Below are 23,402 nucleotides of genomic sequence, written 5' to 3'. Positions count from 1 at the left end.
TAGTTTGCTTTGACCTTGAAAGGAGCCATATATCTCGTTTGAACAAGCTTGGGTTAGAAACGAAGCATCTCCAGGCACAAACCAATTCATATCTGAGAGACATGTCTAATGGCTTTTGAATACCAGGATCAACTTTGCTGTGTTTCTCAGGGAAGCAGAGCTAGAGATGGACTTTGGTGACATTGGGAGCCTAAAGAAAGAGCATTTGTGTAAGACTTCTGGGGACTTGTTTGCCCTCATAGGACCTGCTAGTAAAATGTCTGAAAGCCTTGAATTATAGGAATGTAGCTCTTATGTGAGATGAGAAACCAATTCAGTCTGTTATTTTTGAGACTAGAAAGTTTTACTTTTCAGACAAAAGAGTTACTTTTTGTTTAATAGAAGGCCTACTGAGATGAGGAGACATGAGTTAGATTTCCAGAAAGCCTCAGTTTCCTCAACTGTAAAATAGAGTAAAAATGATGATTCTGCTTATTTTACAACATATGAAGGAAAGACAGCATTTTGCATGCATATGTAATTTATAAATGATAAAATAAAATGTAAGCCATTGGAAAAAATACTTGCAGTAAACTAAAGCTGGGTCATTATTTCAGTACAGGGTTTCTCCAATTTGGGCACAATTCACATTTTAGACTGGTTAATCCTTTGTGGGGAGTGAGGGGTGGGATGGGGGGAATGGTATGTCCTGTGTTTGCAGTTGTCACTGGCCTTCTACCACTAGATGCCAGTAGAGATACTCCCCTCCCCCCCAGTCATGACAAACCAAGATGTCTCCAGGCCTTGTCAAATGTCCCCTGGTTGGGGTGGGAGTGCAAAATTGTTGCTGGTTGAGAATCACTGGTTCAATCCTATACTTGATGACCTCTGGCGGACTCTTCTCGGGGACAGTGCTTTTATCTCAAAGAGCACACTCTTTGTCTAGGTATGAGATCTGCCTGACACACGTCATACTATCCTTCAAATACATAATGCTTTATCTGAACCATGACAATGCTCTTTCCTATGATTCTCCAACTGGTCCTAAAGTAGGTGGATGTGTCTCAATAGGGGCAGCTACCTTGGCCACCACAGAGTCAGTGTTTGAGTTGAAGAAGAGCTGTATCTCTTTCTATCAGCAATGACAAATTCCTTACTGCATCTCAGATTTAACCTGCTTTGTTCCATCACTCACTCCTTCCTTCCTGGCAGAGGATGGAGGGAGCCTATGACAGAATGAATGCTGACTCCTTTAGTTTTGTATCTGTGTATGCTTACACATTTCATGAATTATCATTTTATGCAATTAGCACATGGTCTTATGCATGTAGGCACATGGGTATTTATGCAATCAGAGAATGGATGAATTGCCTCAATAGAATTCAATTAAAACTTCACATATCTCTTATTCAACCTTTCCATTTTTTTTCCTCCAGTCTTGTTTCTTTGCATCATTTCATGCTGGTAGCCACACCATCCTTCTTGAGTCCATCTTTTTCCTTGGATTCCATAACAACATTCATTCATTCTCAGCTCCTCCTAAGAGATGCTCTTGTCTGCTCTCCTATGAATGTCGGTGTTCTCCAAATTTCCTTTTCAGATACAGAACTCTTTTCACTGTATAGGATCTCTGAATATCTTCTCTACCCCCAGAACCTTAACCACTTTTTCGACACTGAGAATTCTTGAGTCAGGTTCCTCGAGACCTGATATCCCAATTCAGTCCGAGCTACCAGCTGCCTGCTGGATATTTCCAGGAACTTCAACTCAATGAGCCCCCAAACTCAATGGTCATCCTCCTTATTTTTTTCCCTTGTGCTGGCGTCCAAGCTGGTTTCTCTTCCTATGTTCCCTGTCTTGGTTTGTTCCTAACTGCGTCAAGTACTGGGGAGAGAACTATTTATATTTGTGTCTATATCAGTGTGTTCCATATACATGTGTATAATTATACATGTCCCTGTGTGTACCTTGATGTACATTTATGGACATGGGCCATAATGATGGTGATAAAGCTAACATTTATTGGGTACTGATGTGAGAGATATTATGATAAGCATTTTACATGAATTATCATTTTTATCTTCACAATATCCCTGTTGGGAATGTGTAAATGTGGATTATGGATTTTACAGATGAGGAAACTGAGGCTTAGAGAAGGTAAGCAAGTTGCCCGAAGTCACACATCTATTAAGTATTGAGGCAGTCTGACTCAAATGTTATCTAAGGTTGTGGAACTATAAAGAACTTGTCCAGAGTCTGTTGGGCAGGTACCAAATGAGACAATAAGGAGGTCTCTCAACATCTGAGAGCCACAGTGGCTACCCACAAATATGTGCTGGAATCTCAGCAAAGCTAAGGAGGGGTTTTCAAAAGAGGCATTTGCCCTAATAGAACCTAAAGATACCATCTGGATGAAGAACATTGGAACAGCACCAAAGTTTGCCAAGCAGAGGGTAGAATTGTGTGGAGGGGGAGAAACCTGAGCCTTGTTTCAGTGTTGGTCAATTTGTAATTGTATGAACTTTAGGAAAAGAAGCTATTATTCAGAAGACTGCCTGAGCTTCACATAAGCGGTAGAGTTTTAGGCCAGTTCTCTAGGGCGAGACAGACCCCTTACCCAGATGGAGCCTGAGTAAAGCAGCCCCTCAGTGTAAAGTGGCATCTCAGATTACTCTGTTAAGAAATCTTACTGAAGTTCCCAGATCTTAGGAGTTAACCAGGAGGGGAAGGTTTAGTCTTCCCCGAAGCTATCCTGTCTGATAGAGATGCGTTAGGAGACAGTGGTCAAATGCTTCCTATGAACAAGACTTATAATTTCCATCATTTTTCTCATAGCACACTAAGTGGGAAGCTGGTTTCAAATATTTTTACTAGTATGTTGCTGCTGCCTCCAAGGGGGAGTGAGAGAGTGTCTTTTTGGGCATGAGAAAACTGGTGTATTCTTTATATCTCCCTGTGGCTTTTCCCAGTTACATTGAAAATCCGAGACCTGGAGACATCTGATTGAAAACTCGCTCTCCTGCCTATTAAGTGGGCTCTTCCCAATTGTCATGGGTGCTCTTTTTCTCTCACCCATTTTATCTGCTTGCCAGGCCAGTCTGATCTTCATACAGCTGTGCCTAGCGTGTCTCCTCTGAACAGCAATCAGGGGCCTGTGTAGGTGACTGTGGAGGATACAAGAAAGGTTGTTGATCTCTTGACATGTAAAGACATTCTGTCAAGCAAACTCAGCCACACAGCGGCAGAGCTTCTGGTGTGTAAACAGAGACTGCTTAATTACACAGGTCATGTCAATTAGTGTGACCTTAGCGTTTTCAAGAAATTAATCACTTTCCCCCGAGCTCAAGTATGTTCATACATTAAGGCAGTATGGAATAAACCTTGTAGAAAATCTGGTACAATCTTTTTTTTTTACAATGGATGTTTTCTTTTGAAATCCCTAGGCTGTGGTTAGGGTAACAAACTTGCTTAGATACAACAGTGGATATAGGCTTCATTCAGTTCTAGTAGGTGAGGGGAATTGGGGAGAGGGTGGGGGTAAGCTAGGGATGGCAACAGCTCATGACAGGGAGAAACTCACTGTGACTAAATGAGCCTGTTTCTTCATCTTGACACTAAAAAGATGCTAATGTCACAGGCCTGTGTTAAAACCATGTCATGGGGCTGGTTTTTAACTGACAGGAGCTAGACAAGTCAAGGTTAAGATTTAAATCCTTATCAATAGCTTTTCTTGTTGGGGCTGGCAGAATGAAGATGGAGAGGGGAGGAACAAGAATTGGGTACAAGCTGTCATCACAGTCGACACCGTAATACCGGGAGGCTGCGAAGTAAAGTGTACATTTCCAAATCCATTTTATCTCTTCAACAAAGTTTTTCCAGAGGCTATAAATCTGTATCTATGTATAAATATTAGCCCCGTGACTACCTACGAATATAAACGTAAGATGTATTCATTCATTCATTCATGTCTGCATGCACTTAGTAGTATTTATTGATGCGGTAGGTAGTGAGTATATTGTGAAGAACAAGAAAGGCAGAGTGTTTGTTCTAATGAAACTTGTATTCTAGGTGGGGTCTATTACTTAGGGTAATACTAGCTGCTGTAACAAATAGATCAAAGAATACATAATGGCTCATGTACAAGAAAAGGTTGCTTCTTGCTCATATAATGGTATAAGGCAGGTGTTCTTGTTGGTGAGCGGATCTTGTCCAGGGAGTGGTATGGGGACTTGGGCTCCTTTTCGTTTTGTGTCTCCACTGTCCTTTAGGTTCTAGTTGTCTCCATCCACCCAGCTGAAGGCTATAGAGGGCATGGAGAGGGCACATGGACTTCTTAAAAGCCCAGGCTAAGAAATGACCCTTGTCAAATCTGCTCACATTCCCTGGCTGGGAGTCTGTCACATGGCCATATGTAATAAGCAAGGGAGGTCTGCAAATGCCTAGTCATACAGCCCGAGAAAAGAGAAAATGGATGTACGCTGAACAATTACCATCAGCTTCCACATGTGTACAAATTTATAATTGCAAATCATTAAAAATTGTAATTATTGCTGTAAAGAAAATTAAACAGGATATTACAAGCGAGAATAACAGTGTGGGGTGGGCGATGGGAATCTACTTTAAAGTAGGTGACCAGGGAAAGCTTGTGGGAAGATAACATTGATGCTCAGAGCTAAAGTATAAGAATAAATTGTCCTGGGAAGTGCCAGAAGAATAATTTGTCCCTAGCGAAGAGAACAGCAAGCCGGAATTCATGTTTATCTGAGGGGACGAATAATCGTCCTTCACTTCTTAGTCATTCAGAGCGGAGGATAGAAAATATGAGAAGAAATCACCAGGTTGTGCATCCAAAATTCCCACCAAAAATGTGTGTTCTCTTTAAAATGATGACATGGGAAGCGACATTAAAAGACAACTCTCTGCCCTTTTTTTGGGATGAATCTATACATTGTGGAGGACCCTTGTTATTTATTCAGAAACCCACAGAAGCTCTGAATCAATATGACATAGGGTATCATTAGAGGATTCCTAAAATACATGCCCAACCTCTGCCCTTTTGGTCTGCTTGGAAAGGCACTTAAATAAAGACGAAAATATTCTCATCCCTTTTCCTTCTCTCCCACTGTCCCCCACCCCCTGCCTCATATTGTTTTGACAAACAGCACATTTTGCAATTAAATTCTTTACCAAACAGAATGCTAGGGGCCCGGGCTGCAATCACTCTGCTCATACGGAATAATTTCAAGATGCACCACGCTGATTAATTATACTGAAAGCAGCTCTAATGATAGTTTCTGAATCCAGGATTAATTCACAGAACATGGTAAATACAAATGGCGGATTTTCAACCTGATATATTAAACCATTACGGCTTATTGGGCAAATATGTGTCTTGGCATGAGCCTTCTGCTGGGGCTCGGCAGAAAATATGCATCAGTGAGAAGGAATCCTTATGAGCTGGATTTGTTGAGTGGTAGCTCTGCACTTAGAGGAAATAAATTCCTACGTGAAGTACAGCTGCTATTGAAAAAATGTAAAATACATGAAAAGATAGATATGAAAGTGTTCGGTTTGATCAGTGTTGCCAATGGATATTGGTTCTGAGGATGCCAATACTTATCGAGACTTCCCAACAAAAGATATTATTATATGCTTTCACTTTTTCAGTTGTAACTTTTATAGAGCTTTTAGTATGTGTGAGACACTGTAGGACTCAGTGTTTTACATGTATTATCTGACTTTTTTCCCCCCTATCGCTCTTTTCCTTGTTACTTTGCTCCAAACAAGCACATTGGCCTTTCTTCTCTTCCTTCATTTCTCTTTCCCAAATATACTGACCTCATTCCTGCCTCAGGGTCTTCGCACTGGCTGTTGCCTCTCCCTGAGAAATTTTCTCACTTCATGGATTGGCTGAATGCTTCTTATTTACTCAGATTTCAGCTAAAATGTCCACTCCTCGGGGAGGCCTTCCTCAATCACTCAATCAACAGTAGCACACCCATTTAGGCATCCTCCTCCCCATTTTATTTTCTTCTTATAACTTTTCATATTCCAAAATTTGCTTTCATTGCTTATTTACTTATTGTCTAAAAACCCTGCTCTGCCCCTGCTAAGAACTAAGCTCTTTGTGGGCAAATACTTCATCTGTCTTGTTCATTGCTACTTCTCCAATACATGGAATAATGCCTGGCAAATAGTAGGCCCACAACTTATTCCTATGATTAAGTGACTTACCTAAGGTTACAAACTAGTAAGTCATAAACTTGGTTGGGATTCAAACTCAGGAATGCCTGACCCTGGAATTGGAGTTGTTGACCAATATGCTATTTTCTTCCAATTTCAACATCCATGTGCCATAACCTGTTGGTAGAGAGCACACAAGGCAATTCTGTATGTGTTGGCTCACTGCTGCTTAAAACGGCCAGTGTACACGTAATTGGAGAGCACCAGTTACATGCCAATGACACCGTCAGGAGTCATCAAAAGTATCCTGACCCAGAGAGAGAAAAACACGGTTCAGGTCACCAATGAACTTTTTATGTGTAGCACGTGTCACAGTTCAGGAGACAGAAACTGAGTCTAGTTCCCAAGGATCCAAGTTAGTTTCACATAAGTATCTGAGGATTTAGAAACATCCATCCTTGTCTTACTCTTAAAAGAAGAGAGAGTTTTTGCCTTGAGCCTTAAAGTGTGGATTTAATTCAGTTACTCACTGCGTATTCTAGCAGTTTCACTCCGTTACATCCTGTAGGTTCATGTGTCCTCCATAATTTTTAATGACTTATTTGGGATCTTTCAACCAGATAGAAGCTAGCAATCAGGCAGGTTTTAGAGAATATCTCATTCCATATCAGTGAAGGATATTTTAAAGGACAAAGTTAATGAAGGCCTTACTACTGCAGACCATTTTTGTGTAAAAATTACCTAAAGAGTAGTCAGTCACGTAGGCACCAGAGGTGTTCACTGGAAGATACCAGGGGAGTCAGAGGAGAGAGACCTGAAGCCTTAAGAATGTATGGAGGGGCCAGAGGCTGCTGTGGGTGAGAACTGGACCTGAAGTCTGGAAGTTTCCCTTCAGGCTTGCCTCTGCTGTGAACTTGTCCTATGACCTTGAGGATGTTTTTAAACCTTTCGGGGCCTCAGTTTTGCTATCTGTAAAAGGAAGTGTTGGGCAAATTTGCGGTATCATAACTCCTGAGAATCTCTTTTGTCATTTTGGTTTACGAACCTTATGTGATGACATATTTTCCAACCTAATGGCCTTTATGGAGTAAAATTCACCCTCTCTATTTTAAAATAATTGAAGCCATGTGAACCTACCAACTCAGAGCTTCACGTCTGTGTGAGATAACCAGTGTTTCCATATGGAGATGATCTGATCCATGTCAGCAAAAGGAAATCACGGAATGCTTTAGTGGCAGCCTTGCTGTGGCTGCATTTAGGATTCTCTCTCTGCAGTCTTGTCTCCTTTGGAAGCCACTAGATTGGCTGATCTCTTGGGTCTCTTGTGACTAACATTCGAGGAGTCTCTAATAAGTGGTTCAGCAGACAGCTGGGTGGAGAATGTGGGCTGTGTGGGGTGGAGGGCAGACGTTTGAAGGAATAGAGTTCATTTTATAGAGCAGTTTTAGGTTTACAGAAAAATGAGGGGAAAGCACAAAGAGTTCCCATAGACTCCCTCAATTCCCCCTCCCCTGTTTCTCCTAACATCTTATATTAGTGAATACATTTGTTACAGTTCATAGACTAATATTGGTACGTGATAGTCAACTAAAGCCTTTCGTTTGTACTAGGGTTCACTTTTTATGTTATGTAGCCCATGGATTTGGACAAATGCAGAATGTTATATATCCACAATTCAAGTATGATCTATAATATTCCACTGTCCTAAAATCCCCTATGCTCCACCTATTCGTCCTTCCCTCCCACCTCCCAAAATCCTGACAGTCACTGATCTTTATACTGTCACCATAGTTTTGCCTTTTCCAGAAGGTCATATAGTTGGAACCATACAGTATATAGTCCTTCCAGATTCACTGCATTCATTTAGCAATATGCATTTAAGGTTTTCCTTCATGTCTTTTCATGGCTTGATAGCTCATTTCTTTTTATTGCTGTTTAATATTCCTTTCTATGGATTACCAGTTTTGTATATCCTTTCACCTATTGAAAGACATCTTGATTGCTAATGCCTTTCATTTAGGTCAATTTTTATTGAAATAATTGTAGATTCACACACAGTTGTATGAAATAATCTAGAGTGATCCTGTGTGCCCTTTACCTAGTCCTCAATAGTAATATTTTGCAAAACTATAGTACAATATCACATTGTGCTATATAGTATTCATAAAGAATATGAACATTGATACATCCACCAATCTTATTCACATTTTTCTAGTTTTACGTGTAGTCATTTGCATGTGTATGTGTTTATAGCTCTATATAATTTTATGATGTATAGGTCTGTGTGCCTATCACCACAGTCAAGATATTGGGTATTTCCATCACCACAAGGGTCCCTCTGTTATGCTTTAATGGCAGCCACACAATTCCCTCTGTCCCTAACCTTTGTCCCTAACCTTTGGCTAACACTCATGTGTTCTCCTTTTCTAAAATTTTGCTATTTCAGGAATGTTAAGGAGATGGAATCATGCAGTGTATTAGTTTGCTATAGCTTCCATAAAAAATACCACAGACTGTGTGGCTTAAAAATGGAAATTTATTTTCTCACAGTTTGGGAGGCTAGAAGTCCAAGATCAAGGTGTGAGCAGGGTTGGTTTTCTCTGAGACCTCTCTCCTTGGCTTGCAAATGTTCGCCTTCTCACTGTGTCCTCACATGGTCTTTCCTCTTTGCTCTCACATCCCTGGTGTCTCTCTGTGTGTCCAAATTTCTTCTTCTTAGAAGGACACCACTCAGATTGGATTAGGGCCCATCCTGAAGGCCTCATTTTAACGTGATCACCTCTCTAAAGGCCCTATTTCCAAGTATGTTCACGTTCTGAGGTACTGAGAGTTAGGACTTCAACATATGAATTTTGGGGGTGAGGGAACACAATTCAGACCATAATATGCAATGTGCAACCTTTGGTATTGGCTTCTTTCACTTGCTGTATTTCCCTGGAGATTCATCCAGGAGTATCAGTAGTTTGTTTCTTTTTATTGTCGACTATTAGTCCCTGAATGTTGCTTAATGCCTTTTTATTTCATGTGCTTAAAGCCAATGCATTCAATACCTTCTATTAGGGGCCCTAAACTAATGCAAACATAGAATAAGCTAAACTCAGAGACAAGTAAGCCATATAAAACCAACTTTAACATTAATTCCCTTGCACCAAATTACTATATATCAGCATTGAAAACCAAAATATATAATTTTTTTAAAATAATCATTTAAAATTAATTCACATAAGTGATGATTCTTTGGAGGGAGGTACTTACTATCAAGATACTCTAAATTTAAATATTAAAGATATTGTTAGGGTCTGACCTTTTCTCTGACTCACCATTTATTGTAGAAATGTTTAAAGATACAGATCTCAATTCTTTGGGGGCCTTTGGTCCTCCCACAGGAGCTGCTACTTCTGTTAATGTGACCTTCCACCCATGACTAAATTTAGCTGCTTGTGTCTTTTTGAAAATCTGCTCATGAGACAGAGATTATGCTTCATGAATTTCTGATAATATAGTTGGGACATATGCAGTCAGTCTCCTGCCTGGTACAAAGGGAAGAAGGCCAGCCTGAGGAATGACAGTGAAGAAATGCGAACTAACAACAAAACTCCCAGAGAACCCCTCATTCCAATGAAGTATTAGGAACACCAGACTGAATTGATCAGCTGTCTAATTTACAGACTGTTTTTAAAGCAGTAAGATTTCACTGAGTTTCAAGCCCAGAGTGTAACAGGCTGAGATGTAGATGAGATCTAGAAAGCAAAGTTACATAAATCAGTGAGATCTTGCAATTCACAAGAGGCCTAAGTTATATAATTATGTGTTGTGAGCACAAAGGTCTTTAAAAATGGTTTCATTGTTAGACTGATAAAAGAGTAGACATGGAAGAAATACTTTCTGTATCTTTTTATTTGAAATAGCAGTTTGTGCTGGGTCCTCTTCATGGCCCAGCATGTCCTCTCAAACTTTTTTTGAGCATCACAAACATCTTTAAAAGCAACAGCTATACAACTACTATTATCGGTGCTTGCTAATTGCTCAGTATGAACCAGGAACCATACTAGGCACTTTACGTAATGTCAGCCCCACAGTAACATTGTGTGTTGGCCACTATGATTATTTCCATAAGAGATTCAGGGACACTGGGGCTCTGAGAGGTTAAGTTAAAATCATATCCACCAGGAAAGCTTGGGAATCAAGAATCAAAATTTGTGTGTTGATTTTTTTATAATTAGAGGAGAGTACTAATAAATAGCAAAAATAATAAGCTTTAGTGGTATCTAGATCCAGGATATAGCAGAGAAGATTCTGAACCACCAAGATGAGCCAAGAAATTGAAAATGTCCATGTAAAATCTTCAGAGCCTGTGGGCAGCTGCAGACTTCTCTCCTGCCCTTTATATTCCCTCACACTGCGTACCTTCACCTAGAAGGTTGAACCCTGGTACATGCTGGGTGTTCATCAGCACATCTCTGGATTTCCATCTTAAAAGGGTATGCCTCTTTATCCAATAGAAATTTGATTCCAGAAAATATACATGTACACAACCCTAAACATGTCCACTTAGCCAATACTTATTTCAGGAGATATAACTTGGGCATCCTAGTGAGTAAATTGGCACAATTTCTTTCAAAACCATTCTACAGCAGCGTTGCCCAACAGAACATTCTGCAATGATGCTCATGTTCCTATCTGCCCTCTAGCCGCGTGTGACTACTGACCACTTGAAATGTGGCCATGATGACTCAGGAACAATGGAACTTTACATTTTACTTAAGTAGTTTACATTTAAATAGCCATCAGTGTGGTTATTGTATTGGGCAGTGCAATTCTAGAGACTAAAGATTTAATTCTAGCAGCTATCATAAAATTCTAACTAGACCTGTTCCTCATATTCCCTTCATGTCGTTCCCTGGGCAGGAGAATGAAGAAGTGGGTAGAAAGGGGAGGAGTGGTCGGGTCCAAACGTAAAGTCATTTTCCATGTTTATCTGTCCCAAATTCAAGCTGTGCTTTGTTGACAAAATTTGGGAAGGTTGCAGATTTGGCAGGCCTGTCTGTCCCCTTGCCTGCATGAATGTGTCAGCACCTCATTAATCTTGGGTTAAACTATAAAGGCCCTTTTCCCTCCTACCATGGGCCTATTTTTTAAAGGACACTTCAGTGCCCTTTTGCATTTCACAGTGAGATTTTTAAAAAATTTATAACTTGCTCTGTGGATTAATTTAAGCCTATATTTTACTTAAATATATCCTGATCATTTCCAAATTGAAATGAGAGAAATTATTTTGGGGATATAGGGGAGTTTAAATGTATTGTGCCATGGGTTTCTGAGGAACATATTGGGTGTTTATATTCTAGAAATTAAAAGCATGAGAAATCTCTGTGTTATCTTTCTCCAATTTAATGAACCTTTCAATGAAATGATTTTATCACACATATGGTCTTGGTGATTCTTCTCTTTCCAAGAAAAAGACATAGAGGGTGTAATGTTTTTTTTTCCTTAACAGTTTTTGTCTAATGTAAGGAGATGAAATGTCTTTAAACAATACTGAGTATTTTAAGCCTTAAGCCTGTAGTGCTTTGTCTTACAGGTGCGTGGTGAATTGTCATTGCTTTTTTTCTCTCAAGACAGACATCGAGAATAACCACTTTCTGTATTTCCTGGCACTGGAAACAGTTACCGTTTGGGATTCCTTTTATAGTTTCTTCAGCTAACGACTCCAGTGACCACTCAATTGTGGTCTCGTAGTAAATCAAAATTTCTTTGAAAGAGTCAGCTCTGTTATATAATTGTAGATGTCCTGCGAAGTCATCTCCCTAACTAAAAAGAAAGGCGTGTTTCCGTTGCCTCAAATAATACGGACTCTGCCACCACACATAATATTCTTTGAAATGAAAAGAATAGGCCATTTTCTCCTCCTCCTCCTCCTCCTCCTTCTTTTAAAGTAGCCTACAATTGATGAGACCTACACACGAGCTTCAGGCTGTGTCAGATCTGGTTGGTCAATTGTGAAGAAAGAGAAAACCAAGCTGCACACTGCTCCTTCAGACTTACCTCCTCCCATGAATGACTTGCCCTAGCTAGGATTCAAGGTGACTAAGGAGAATGCTCTCAATGGTTTACTTTGCTTTTTAATAAAATAGAGTTAAAAATAAAACCAGGGGATGGCCTAGCTCCTGCTGGGAGTTAAAGTGAGGGCCCTGAGGAGAATTTAGGAGACCCCATGGAAACCCTCCCTGGGAGGCAGCATGACCGTAGGCCCATGTCCTTCCTTCTGCCTCTGGGTCTGACAGACACCAGGGGCTTTGTATAAGCAGCAGGGCCTCAAGTGAGGGTCTAGAAGAAAAAACACCAATCAAATCAGCCCAACCCCATGATTCTATGGAAGCAGTGTGTGCACAGCCCACAGTTCGTTGCCACCTTTGAGGCAGGGCGGGAAGGAAACTCGCCATATTTTGCCAGGAGGCTTTTAGGTCAAAGTGAGGAGCAGGGGAACTTTTAAGTTTGATGGGCATTGATGGGTGTAGGGGTCCACACAGGGGGTCACTTTGTCAGGCAGGGCCGACAATTTGCAGGCACAGGCCAAGGCCCAGCACTTTCCCCTCTGCCCAAATCAGGTGACGAAACTGCCCTGTTGCCCAAGACTAGAATGCAGTGCCCACTTTGGCCAACTCAGAGCAAAGGCTTCCCCAGGAAAGGGGGCCTTGGTGCGTGCCAATTCTTGTAAAGCATTTCACCTCTTCAGAAGCTAATGCCTCTCAAAACCAAGAACAATTAAAGCTCGAGTCTTTCTAAGCAACTGGGGAATTGAGCAAAATAAATCAGAAATCCTCAGCTTGGCTCTGGAGGCTCGCCTCATTATGAGAGCAGATCTATTAGCCCTCTTGCCATTGTCTTTCATTTCTCAAGTGAGGTGATTCTAATTAAATTAATCTGCATGTCAATCTATCGGTGATCAATCAAAGAGCCTGAGGTCCCCCCTATGCTGCAGGGTGCTTGCGGCTGACAGGGGCTGATAATGGAGGAAGAAATAAACTGTCGAGCAAAGTTAATTAGTCAACATAATAGGTGGATTAAATGGGAGCCAGCTGATTGCTGTTTCCCATGTCAGAGCACGAGGTGGGAGCTGAAGCTGCAATTACAGACAATTATTATATTTGGTTGTAAGAGGTCGCATGAATAAACATATCTCTGTGGGTTTCAGTTTTAATCCTCTTCCCCATTTAATATAAGGAGAAGTGTAGGTCATTTCTTCTCATTGTTTTAGTCAAAATTCTCTGAGAAAACACCTTTCCGACAAACTGAGTTCAGAATCAGTTTATAAGGTGGCCAGGGTATGTGAATTGTACCCTGGACCTATGCCACCATTTGTACAGAGGGATCTTTGAAACACAGACCTAAGACCCTTCTTGAACAGAAATTTTTTTTTTTGGGGCGGGGAGTAGTGGTGATGGTGGAGATGGTGGCAAGGGGGGCTTTGGTCCAGTTAACAAGTACAAGAATCCCCTAAAAAGACAGTCAGGAGAGCAAGCTGCATCCCAGCTCTCCCTAAAACCTCTCTTTTTCTTTTCTCTATCTTCTTAACCCTGACACAGGGGAAGGAGGAGGAAGAGGGGGATATTTTAAAGATTCAAAAGATTTTTTATTTGCATGATCAACTGTGATATCTGCTTCAGTGTCTAAACTGAAGGGTAATTTAGGTGAAACACAACCACCCTTGTGTAAAAAAATATGCTAATAAAGATCCTCTTGTTAAAATTATGGTTAACAGTGTACCTTCTGCTGTATAACTATAAACTGTGCAATTTTACTTAAAACTGCATCAAAAGCGTTCCATGCCAAAGACCCACTCATCAATAGCTCCTCTTGTTAGAGTTGTACAGCATAAGCACCAGTTATTATGTGAAATCGCGATGCAATTTTCTTCAGCTCCCAGCTGTTATTTATTTAACTTGAGTTTATTACCCTCCGTGCTTTTATATTAAAATGTTCATTCATCTCTCTCTTCTGTCTCCAGGTCGTGGTGTCTACGACAGTCAATGTGGATGGCCATGTCCTGGCAGTCTCTGATAACATGTTTGTCCACAATAACTCCAAGCATGGGCGGAGGGCTCGGAGGCTTGACCCCTCGGAAGGTACGCCCTCTTATCTGGAACATGGTAGGCGAATCATTTTCATTGGTTGGCATTGTTACCTTTAACTGTGAATTTATTTTGGTTTCTTTCTTCCAACTCCACCACATTTTCTACCCCTTTTCAAATTTCCAATGTCCTGTTGAAGAATGTGGATGCTGAGTAGTTAAAGACAGGAAGATATCTTTGAGTCTTGTCCTTGCCTATTGCACAGTTTTCTACCCTGGAAATTGGTTGATGTATCTTTCCTTTTTGTTGAGACAGAAGGAGACCTGGATTGTTGCTTTATTTTAAGCTTCCACTTGACTGACAAATAGAAGCCAAAGCAGGATCACAAAAATCATGACACATTTTGAGCTTACAGTTGACTTGGTTGTACAATGAACTCCATCCTCCTTGCAATACTGATGGTGTATCTCTGTGAATACATAGTTAACTGCATTTGGAGATAAAATCCAAAGGCTGTGTTGGAGGCACTATCTGAATATGCAGCCTGAACTAAGTGTTTCTCCCATGCCCTGTGCAGACCCCTTCCCTCATCACCACATGGCAGAGCCTACTTTCTGTACGTAGCCTGTGGTGGGGAGAAATCACATTTGTCTTGAATTTATGGCTAATCAGTTGTGCCTTCAAGTGAACTGGAGGAAACCAGATAAAAATTTAAATGAAGAAAAGTGAATGCCACTCAAAAGAACCATGGCCCAACTGAGTATATGTGTGAATGTTTCAGCACTACATGCATATGTAATGTATCATCCATACTTCCATCTGTCCATCTATCCATTATCAATGCAACATCTATCCATTCATCTTCTCATTCCGTCCATCTCTCTGTCCATCCATTCATTTGTCTATCATCCACCTGTCCATTCATCCATCCACCCATCCCTCCATTCATCCATCCGTCAATACACCCATCTTTCTTCCTTCCATCCATCCATCCATCCATCCATCCATCCAAGAAACAGTGACTGAGTTGAGTCTACTGGATACCAATCACCATGCTAGATTTTTGCCATCTCCTCAAATTAAACTCTTAACTCATTTCCCGACTTCACTTTCCAGCTTGCTAGATCTACCATACAAATTAACACTGATGGCCTGACTCTTGCATGGGCGTGAGCAGTCCATGATGTAGTCCACAAGGTAGAAACTCCCTTTCCTGCCAGCATCCCACTTGAATGAACACACCACTATCATCATCCTTTGCCTGATTTTATTTGCCTGTGCTTATGGAAGACACAAACTGTGCTTTTTATTAATTAGCCAGATGTAACACTTTTAGAAGGGATTCTTCACTACATCCAGTTTTACAGTCTTCTTAAGGTAAACCATCATCTTTCAAAAGCTGTTACTTTATGGTTTCATTAGTGCTGAGATGGATGGATATTACTTTTTGCAGGAGGCCATTTGAAACACTTGCTCATGATTACATTCACAGTTCCATTTCTGTACTTAAAATTATTCTGATCCTCACTTTACAGTATTATTGCCTTCTTAATACCTTTGGAGTCACTTAAGACATTGTATGACTGGAGATGTTTAGGTAAAAGGAAGGAGGAAAAGATAAGTAAATACTAGTGGGCACAATTTGGAGAGCTCTGGCTTAAAAGCTGAAATCTTGTCTGTGACTGTGACTGATCAGTTACTGTCCTGTCTGGGACACACTTGACTGTCACTTTGAAATGTGCCAGTCATGGGTTCACAGTTTCAAAGTGTGCTCCAAGTACAGACCTCACTCAGCTCCCATTCCGGCCCTTGGGAAGCTGGGGAGACAGCTCAGGATGCCAGGCCAATCGTCCCTCCACCAAAGAAACCAACACAAACAGCAGAAAACAACCAGATAGAAAGGACGCCTCTTGGTGTGGAGGTCAGGAACATTATTTTGCATCATGATGTGTTGGAAAGAGTCTGATAATTGGCGTCAGGGAACCTAAATTAAATTTGTAGTTTCACCTCTGCCCTTGGTGTGACCTTGGACAAGTCACCTTACCTTTTGGGATCCTTAGTTTCCTTCTTAGCAAAACAAAGGTGATGATCTTCAGGGCGGGGGATGTAATGTGTACCTTGGCTGGGGGCAGGTCACATACACAGGGGAAGTGGGCTGGGTGGAGACTGCGGAACAAGAGACATGCTCCACCGCCCCAGCCCCAGGCAGTTGTCACCAAGGGGAGTGAACGCCTATTGGGGCTAGATGTTCCATTTTGGCAAGACTCCTAATTTTTAATTGTTGGTAACTAATTACAAAATTTTAAACCCTGGAGAGAGAAGTGGGGGTAAAAGTCACCTAGGAGGAATATAGCCATGGGCTAACGATTTGGAGTCTCTATGCTTCCTCCCAGCTCAAATATTTTTATTTCTAGGCATACACATTAATATTTTAGTGGTGATATTGTATTATTCTAAGTTTTTAATTTTTAAAATCCTCACCTGAGGATATGTTTTTATTGATTTTTAGAGTGAAAGGAAGGGAGGGAGTGAGAGAAAGAGAAACATCGATGTGAGAGAAACATCAGTGGGTCGCCTTCCATTCGCACCCTGACTAGGGATGGAATCTGCAATCTAGATATGTACCCTGACTGGGACTCAAACCCGCAACCTTTTGGTGTATGGGACGACGCTTCAACCAACTGAGCCACCCGGCCAGGGCTATTTTATGTTTTAAAGACATTTTATTTCTCTGCTTCAGTTTACCAGTCCACAACTGGCTGTGTTATTATTAGCATATGATTCAAGAAAATGATGACATTTCACTATTTATTAATGGTTAATCATCGTTGGAGATGTGGGTATGTCTTACCTCCTTCAGCTAGGGGGCCTCCCGCTCTCCAAAGCCTTACTTCACTTCTCTCCAGAAGATTCAAAGGGTAGACAGTTCCTTAAGGTTCTTAGTAACAACAGTGCCCTGGAAATCTGCTTCTTTGTAGAATTAATCAACCAACCACACATAACCACCCACTCATGTGGACACTTCAAGTTGATAGCTACATAAATATCTACTCAGCAAAGGGTGACTACGGGCTCTTTCATTGGTGGTGTGTGGGTGTGGACCTATGATGCTAACTCATGTTGATTTGGGGTATGGTAATACTTTATCTGGCCATTGAAAAATCCTATTTGAAATTGCCCTTTTTAAGACTTACAGAACCACGCCCCCCTCCTTGGCCCCTCCACTCTCACACCCCCACCTTCAGCAGCTACTGTACAGTGAGACAACCAGTATTTTCGCCTCTTAGGTGACATGTAGGAGCCTTCGTTTTCCCTCATTCTGGGCTTTTCACCATCTCGTTTACAGGTAGCCTGACTTATTTTGAGCTGTGGCACATCTCTATTTATATCCTGCATGTCAGACAGTTGGAGGAAAGTTCCCTTTCGTGGCTCAAATCTTTCTGTGAATGAGAGAAATAGAGACCATGCTTCACACTCATGCAGTCTCCCTGTGTGACCCACACACTCACAACCCTTGTGCTCACATAACTGTCCCTGTATTTCAAGTAAAAGAATTGACAAAGGCAAATTTATTTCCTGGAATCTTGTGTGATCCACAGAGGGTGACTGAATCCCTGTTTACTGAAGCTGTTGGTAACTGCTCTCACCCTCTTTTTCCTCATTCATAAATACTGAGATGTTCTTTGCTGGGTATTTGTGGGAGAGTTTAGGTAGTGAGGTTTCCTCCTTAAGCAATAGCTTTATGGGAGAGGTATGCTTGGGGAGACAGGCAGCCTCAGGATGTAACTGCTCTTAGAGTTCTGATTTTTGAAAAAGTGCAGGCATAGGGCCAAAGACACTGAATTGTTGCCACCACAGTTGTGTACAGCTCCGGCTTGTGTGCCTGCCCTGTCTTCCCCTCACTTGGGCAAATTCCTGGGATTGTGCACTGGGGATCTTCAAAGGGCTTGGCGAGTATTGATATTGCCCTTGTTCTCCTGACTTTCAGGTTGTGTTTACTTGGGTTTAAGGCCAATTGTGACATTAGTTTCTTTATACTTTCCACCCCCAGGGCAAAATGCGGTGCCCTCACAAAGCTATAGTGCAGGGCCCCTGTGAGCTTGCACAAGCTAACACTTTATTACCTAATGATCTAATATGCAACAAGGCAAAGAGCTGGTGCTCATCATCCTGACATTGGTGCCGGGAGAAGTGACTAAATTGCTTTATGTACCATTAGCGCTCGCAGCTGTGGTGAACTCACCGGCAGCGTTTATGCAAATGCCAGTGAAGACACTCTGGTGGCTTTGTCAGGAAGCCGTCTGACAAGCAGTTTAAATGCTCATTTTTTTAGGGGACTTAAAAATTTTGATGTGCATGTGTTTTTCTCACTTCCTCCTTTTTTTCTTCCCTCCACTCTCCCCCCTTTATGGGCTATTTATTGGAGGACCTTCCTGATCACTGGGGAAGTCTGAGCAGGCAGGGAGCCATGCCCTGTCTCAGACTGGGGTTAAGGCCCCAGTCAGCTGTTCTTCAGATTTAGGGATATTTATTATTGTTGTGTATTTGTACAATCTTCATATTTATTTGAAAAACAAGTAGAACTGTGATTAATCAAGAGTTTTTAGAAGATGAACATTTTAATGTTCATGAGTTCTGACCTGAGGCCCTACTTGGTTTCTTGGCTCAAATACAGATGCTTTAAAACACCCCTACTTTTTAAAAATGGAAAACGATGAACATTTAGCTTTTGTGGGCATCAGATACGAATGAATTGAATTTCCCTTCAAAGTAATTATACAGATTGAGATGTGAAGTATGCTTGTGCCAGGATCCCAAAATAAACAGAATCAAAACAAAAGTGGGGTTTGGTCAAACGAAAAGTACTTGTAGAAGAGAGTGGTGACACAATCACTGGGCCTTCTCCTTGCTATGGTTATGGCGTTAGAGAAATAGAATCCCATTTGCCCCACCACCAGTTAGCTCTGACCTTTCCACTGCAGTGTCCCCTCCCAGCTGTCCCTGACAACATGGTGTTATTCTTGCTCTTTAGCATTTGACCTTCTTTAATCCTTTTGCTCCAGACAGCAGCACTGTTTGCTTCCGTTGCTTGCCCCTGGGTATCCAGTCCCATTGCCTCCTGGTGCCCAGCTGCACTTAAATTTGTTGTTTTATGGACATGGAGAAAGATGGGTCAGGCCTGGGGATTACTCCTTGGGAGACAGCATAGAGCTTCCAACAGAATGGAGTGGCCTCCTCTTCTCCCCTCTGTGTAACGAGGCCCTAAGAAGGAGCCAGTGAATCTCAGTTGGGTCTATTAGAAGTAGCATCCACCTGTCTGACTGGAGAGCTGGATTCTGGTCCTGACTCTGCCATTAACTAGCTGGGTGACTCTGGGAAGCCCACTTTGCTTCCGTGGCCTCAGTTTTGTACGTTTCCAATAAAGACCTGGGTTGGGTCATCTTTAGACCTCCGTTTAGCCTGCCCATTTTTGGGGTGTTCTGAACGGAAGCATTGACACATACCTTTCCTAGTCTGATACCTATTTCAGGAGATGCCTTTGGAGAGACAGGACTTCAGGAGAACAGAGAAATCCCCTGGTTATTTCTAGGTTAGCCCTTCCTTTGGATCTTTAGCCAAAGAATAAGGTGTCAGCAACAGTGAACTTCAAATCATTCCTTCACCCATTCATTCACACTAAGCATCCACTACATGCCAGACACTAAGCTAGGTACAGTAGCCCAAGGCAGATACAGTCCCTGTCTCCACGGAATTTATGATGTAAATAGAGAAGAAAGACATTAAGCAAAACTTCTAACTAACTCCTTAAAGTTGTGCATAAAAGAGGGCCCACAAGAGGAGTGAGGAAGAGTGAGGTGTCAGGGAATCCTTTCTATGAGGAAATCACATTTATGTCCAAACCTAAGAGATGAAGAAGTCTTCACCAGGCAAAGGGGACAGAAACAAATTTCCAGGCAGAGAGAACAGCATATACAAAGGCTGTTTTGCTTAAGTGAGTTCAAGGCACCAAAAGAGACAGGGATGGCTCCTGTTGCTCCAGGGATGGCAGGAGAGGAGGCTGGGCTGGCTGCCGAGGGCCAGGTCACGCAGGCCTGGGATGCTCAGGCCCTGGTTGTGGAAGTTGTGAAATGGTGGTGATGGTGGGGCGGGGGGTGGGTGGGGGGAGGCACCAACCAAGCAGGGCTTTGATGAACTCAGTTGTAATTACATGAACTGCTTCTGTGCCATGAGAGCCCAGGGCAAGATTGCTCTGAGTTGCTTATAACTTTGCCTTCCCTGCCAGCCTCTGGAAGCTCACCAGGGAGTTGGCTGTGCCTTGAAGCCGTCCCCCTGATCACTTCTCATTCCGTCAACAGTGCATGTGTTCAAAATAGGAAGAAAGTCAAACATTTGAGGGTTCTTTTTCTAGATGGTTTTGGCTTATGAATTCACTGTTTTGTTTTTATAATTAGCTTAGAAAGAGTTTACCTATTGACTTCTTTTTGAACTTGTAGAGACCTTTTTTTTTTAAGGCTTGCTATTATTTGACCTAGGAAATGTAAATTACTTGTCTGATCCCAAAATTAAAATGGGATGAGTGGAAATAAACCAAACAACAAAGAGAAATGCACCCTCCCAAATTTCTCTCCTCTCCCACCATGGTCAATGGCTGAGTCACAGCGCATGCTGAGGGAAGAGCCATTCAAGTATGGAGGCCATACAACAGATCTCCTAGAGACCCAGAGAGGGGATGCAACCAGCTCAGGCTCACATAGCTACTTTCTGTCAAAAGCCGTTTAGTGCTCTCTGCACTTGTCATGGTGTGCTGGCTGGCAAGTATGAATTTCAGGGGTTGCACAACTAAAAGGTCATTTGGTTACACAGGATGTTGGAGAACTGGGGGTCCACCCCTGATGCCTGTGCAATCCAGGTTGGCCTAGGCTTGCAGGGACCTCTGGGATTCCAAGGATCATAGAAGGTTGTCTGTAAAATCTCTCCAGCCTCCTGACAGAAACACACCTTCAGATCACACAGGCAGAGGATGAGGGACCCAGAGCTTTACACTTAGAGTTTCAGTGAGAACTCCAGCCAGGCCCCCTTTGGCAAGAGCATTTTGGTGCAGGGTCCAAAGTTAAGTAGAAAAATAGAGCAGCAATTTTTGTTACCAAGGGTGGCATATTACATCTTATCAATTGATTTTCCTACTTGAGAAAGCAAGACAGATGCAAGAACAGCACATTAAGGTTAAGAATATCCAGATGTGTCACAAAGCAGAGCATGACGGCCCCAGATTTTCAAGCATCAAATCAGGCCTTTTGCTTTGAGCGGTGGGGAACATGTCTTTTGTCTTCCCTCACGATGGAAAGGACTCGGCAAGAAGTCAAGATAATGAACAAGAATCTAAGTGAAGACTGACTTTCAGTGTGTCCCCTGAGTAATCCATAAAGCAGGTAACGCCAGAAATCCCAACACTGGGAACTTGGTAGCCAGCAAGCTCTCAGTGTCAGGCAGATTAAAGAGTGCATGAGCCACAGGTCACTGCGAAGCAGGTGGTCCACGTTATCCTTGTTTGAATATGACACCACCAACAGCATTGGTGACAAAGGAGAAACAGTGCTCAGACTTTGCTGTCTGGCTTAATGATGATCAGGCCAGGTAGCAATATGTATTATTATTGCTATTATTGTTATTTTTGGACTAATATCAACTAACATTTATGGAACATTTACTATGTGCCAGCACTGTGGTGATGATTTTATTTTTATAATCTTATCAAATCCTTACAAATATAAGGACCCATAATAATTACTATCCCCATTTTACAGATGAGAAAACTGGGCTTTAGAGAGGGTTGGTAACTTATCCAAAGCCACAAAACTAATCAGACATGGACCTGGGCCAGGACCACAGATCTACCTAACTGTATAGCTCTGTGAAATAGTAGAAGTATCAAGAATAACGACAATACACGCTCATTGAGCCCTTATCATGCTGGCACATAGGTGCTATAGACACCCCACTGTAAGATGAAGAAACTGAGGCTAAAGAGCATTTAGGCAACTTGCCCAGAGATGCACAGCACATAAGCTGTAGATGTGGGGTCAAACCCAGGGAACCCCTACCACTTGCTCTGAACATTATGCTTAAATTCTTTTCATCTCATCTCTCACGTTCCTTTTTTTCCAATACAAGGAAGGCAATTTATGCTGGTATCTTAAATAGACCTTTCAAAAGTTAGCCCAGAGCATGTCTTTTTATATTTTGATGGGCATGCTGTGTATGTTTATGTTTACCTTATAGTTCATTTTCCTTCAATAACCTGTTTTTCCTGTGGCTATACCACATTGTGCTAGTCAAATAAAGAAAATGCTGATTTTATTTGATGACTGGCATGTTGTCTTTGGGGCTGGCAAGTTAACAAGGGGGCTGGTAATATTTTATTTATTTGCAAGGATCTTCTAACTCATCTCTGCAGAAATCATATGTTGACCATATGGGCTCTCTGGCATGTATGCAAGCCCGAGAAAAAGGAGATCACAAAAAAACTGTGAGATTGTGAGTTAGGTGTTAGGATACTAACCGTATCCTTGTTAAGGTACTGAAGGGTTACTAAGCCTCACGCTCCAAATAACACGGGAAACTGATACGGATTCTGGAAGGCTGTTTCCTTATATAAATTTCTCGACAGACCCATCAACTGTGGGAAACTTCCAGTATTTGATATTTTGTGTGATCTAATAAATGGATGAGCCACACCTAACTTACTTTAATAAGTATGTGGGGGATGATGTGGGGGAGAAGAGCAGTACTTTCTGCTTACATTTTGGACAGAAAATGGCAGACTTTTTATTTTTATTTTTTTTAAAATATATATGTATTGATTTATTTCAGACAGGGAGAGGGAGAGAGAGATAAAAATATCAATGATGAGAGAGAATCATTGATGGGCTGCCTCCTGCACACCCCCTACTGGGAATTGAACCATGACCTCCTGGTTCATAGATCGACATGCAACCACTGAGCTACACCTGTTGGGCAATTGCAGACTTTTTTAAAGGCTAATTTTTTAATCTTACAGTTGATTACAAAAACATCATAATTCCAGTTTTGATTATTTGCATAATTGATTGTTCTAAACCAAGGGCCTCATTCTACTTATTTGCCTGAGTGCCTTCCCTCAGAATTTTA

The 23,402-nt window shown here is 41.7% G+C and overlaps 1 protein-coding gene across 3 annotated transcripts in view; it reads left to right on the top strand.

Annotated features, from left to right (window-relative positions):
* EBF1 (early B-cell factor 1) overlaps positions 1-23,402 on the top strand; it is a 391,732-nt gene that overhangs the window by 247,999 nt on the left and 120,331 nt on the right. For 2 of the 3 annotated variants that reach the window (XM_005870546.2, XM_014543163.1), the window contains exon 8: positions 14,171-14,312. In XM_005870546.2, coding sequence (XP_005870608.1) covers positions 14,171-14,312 — 142 coding nt within the window. The remainder of the gene's footprint in view (positions 1-14,170; positions 14,313-23,402) is intronic. The other variant, XM_005870547.2, reaches the window with a different exon arrangement.

This window comes from Myotis brandtii, unplaced genomic scaffold (assembly GCF_000412655.1).
Source record: "Myotis brandtii unplaced genomic scaffold, ASM41265v1 scaffold32, whole genome shotgun sequence".
NCBI classification, from domain to species: Eukaryota; Metazoa; Chordata; class Mammalia; order Chiroptera; family Vespertilionidae; genus Myotis; species Myotis brandtii.
Note: the sequence above shows the minus strand (reverse complement) of the source record. Positions and strands in the feature narration are given on the sequence as shown.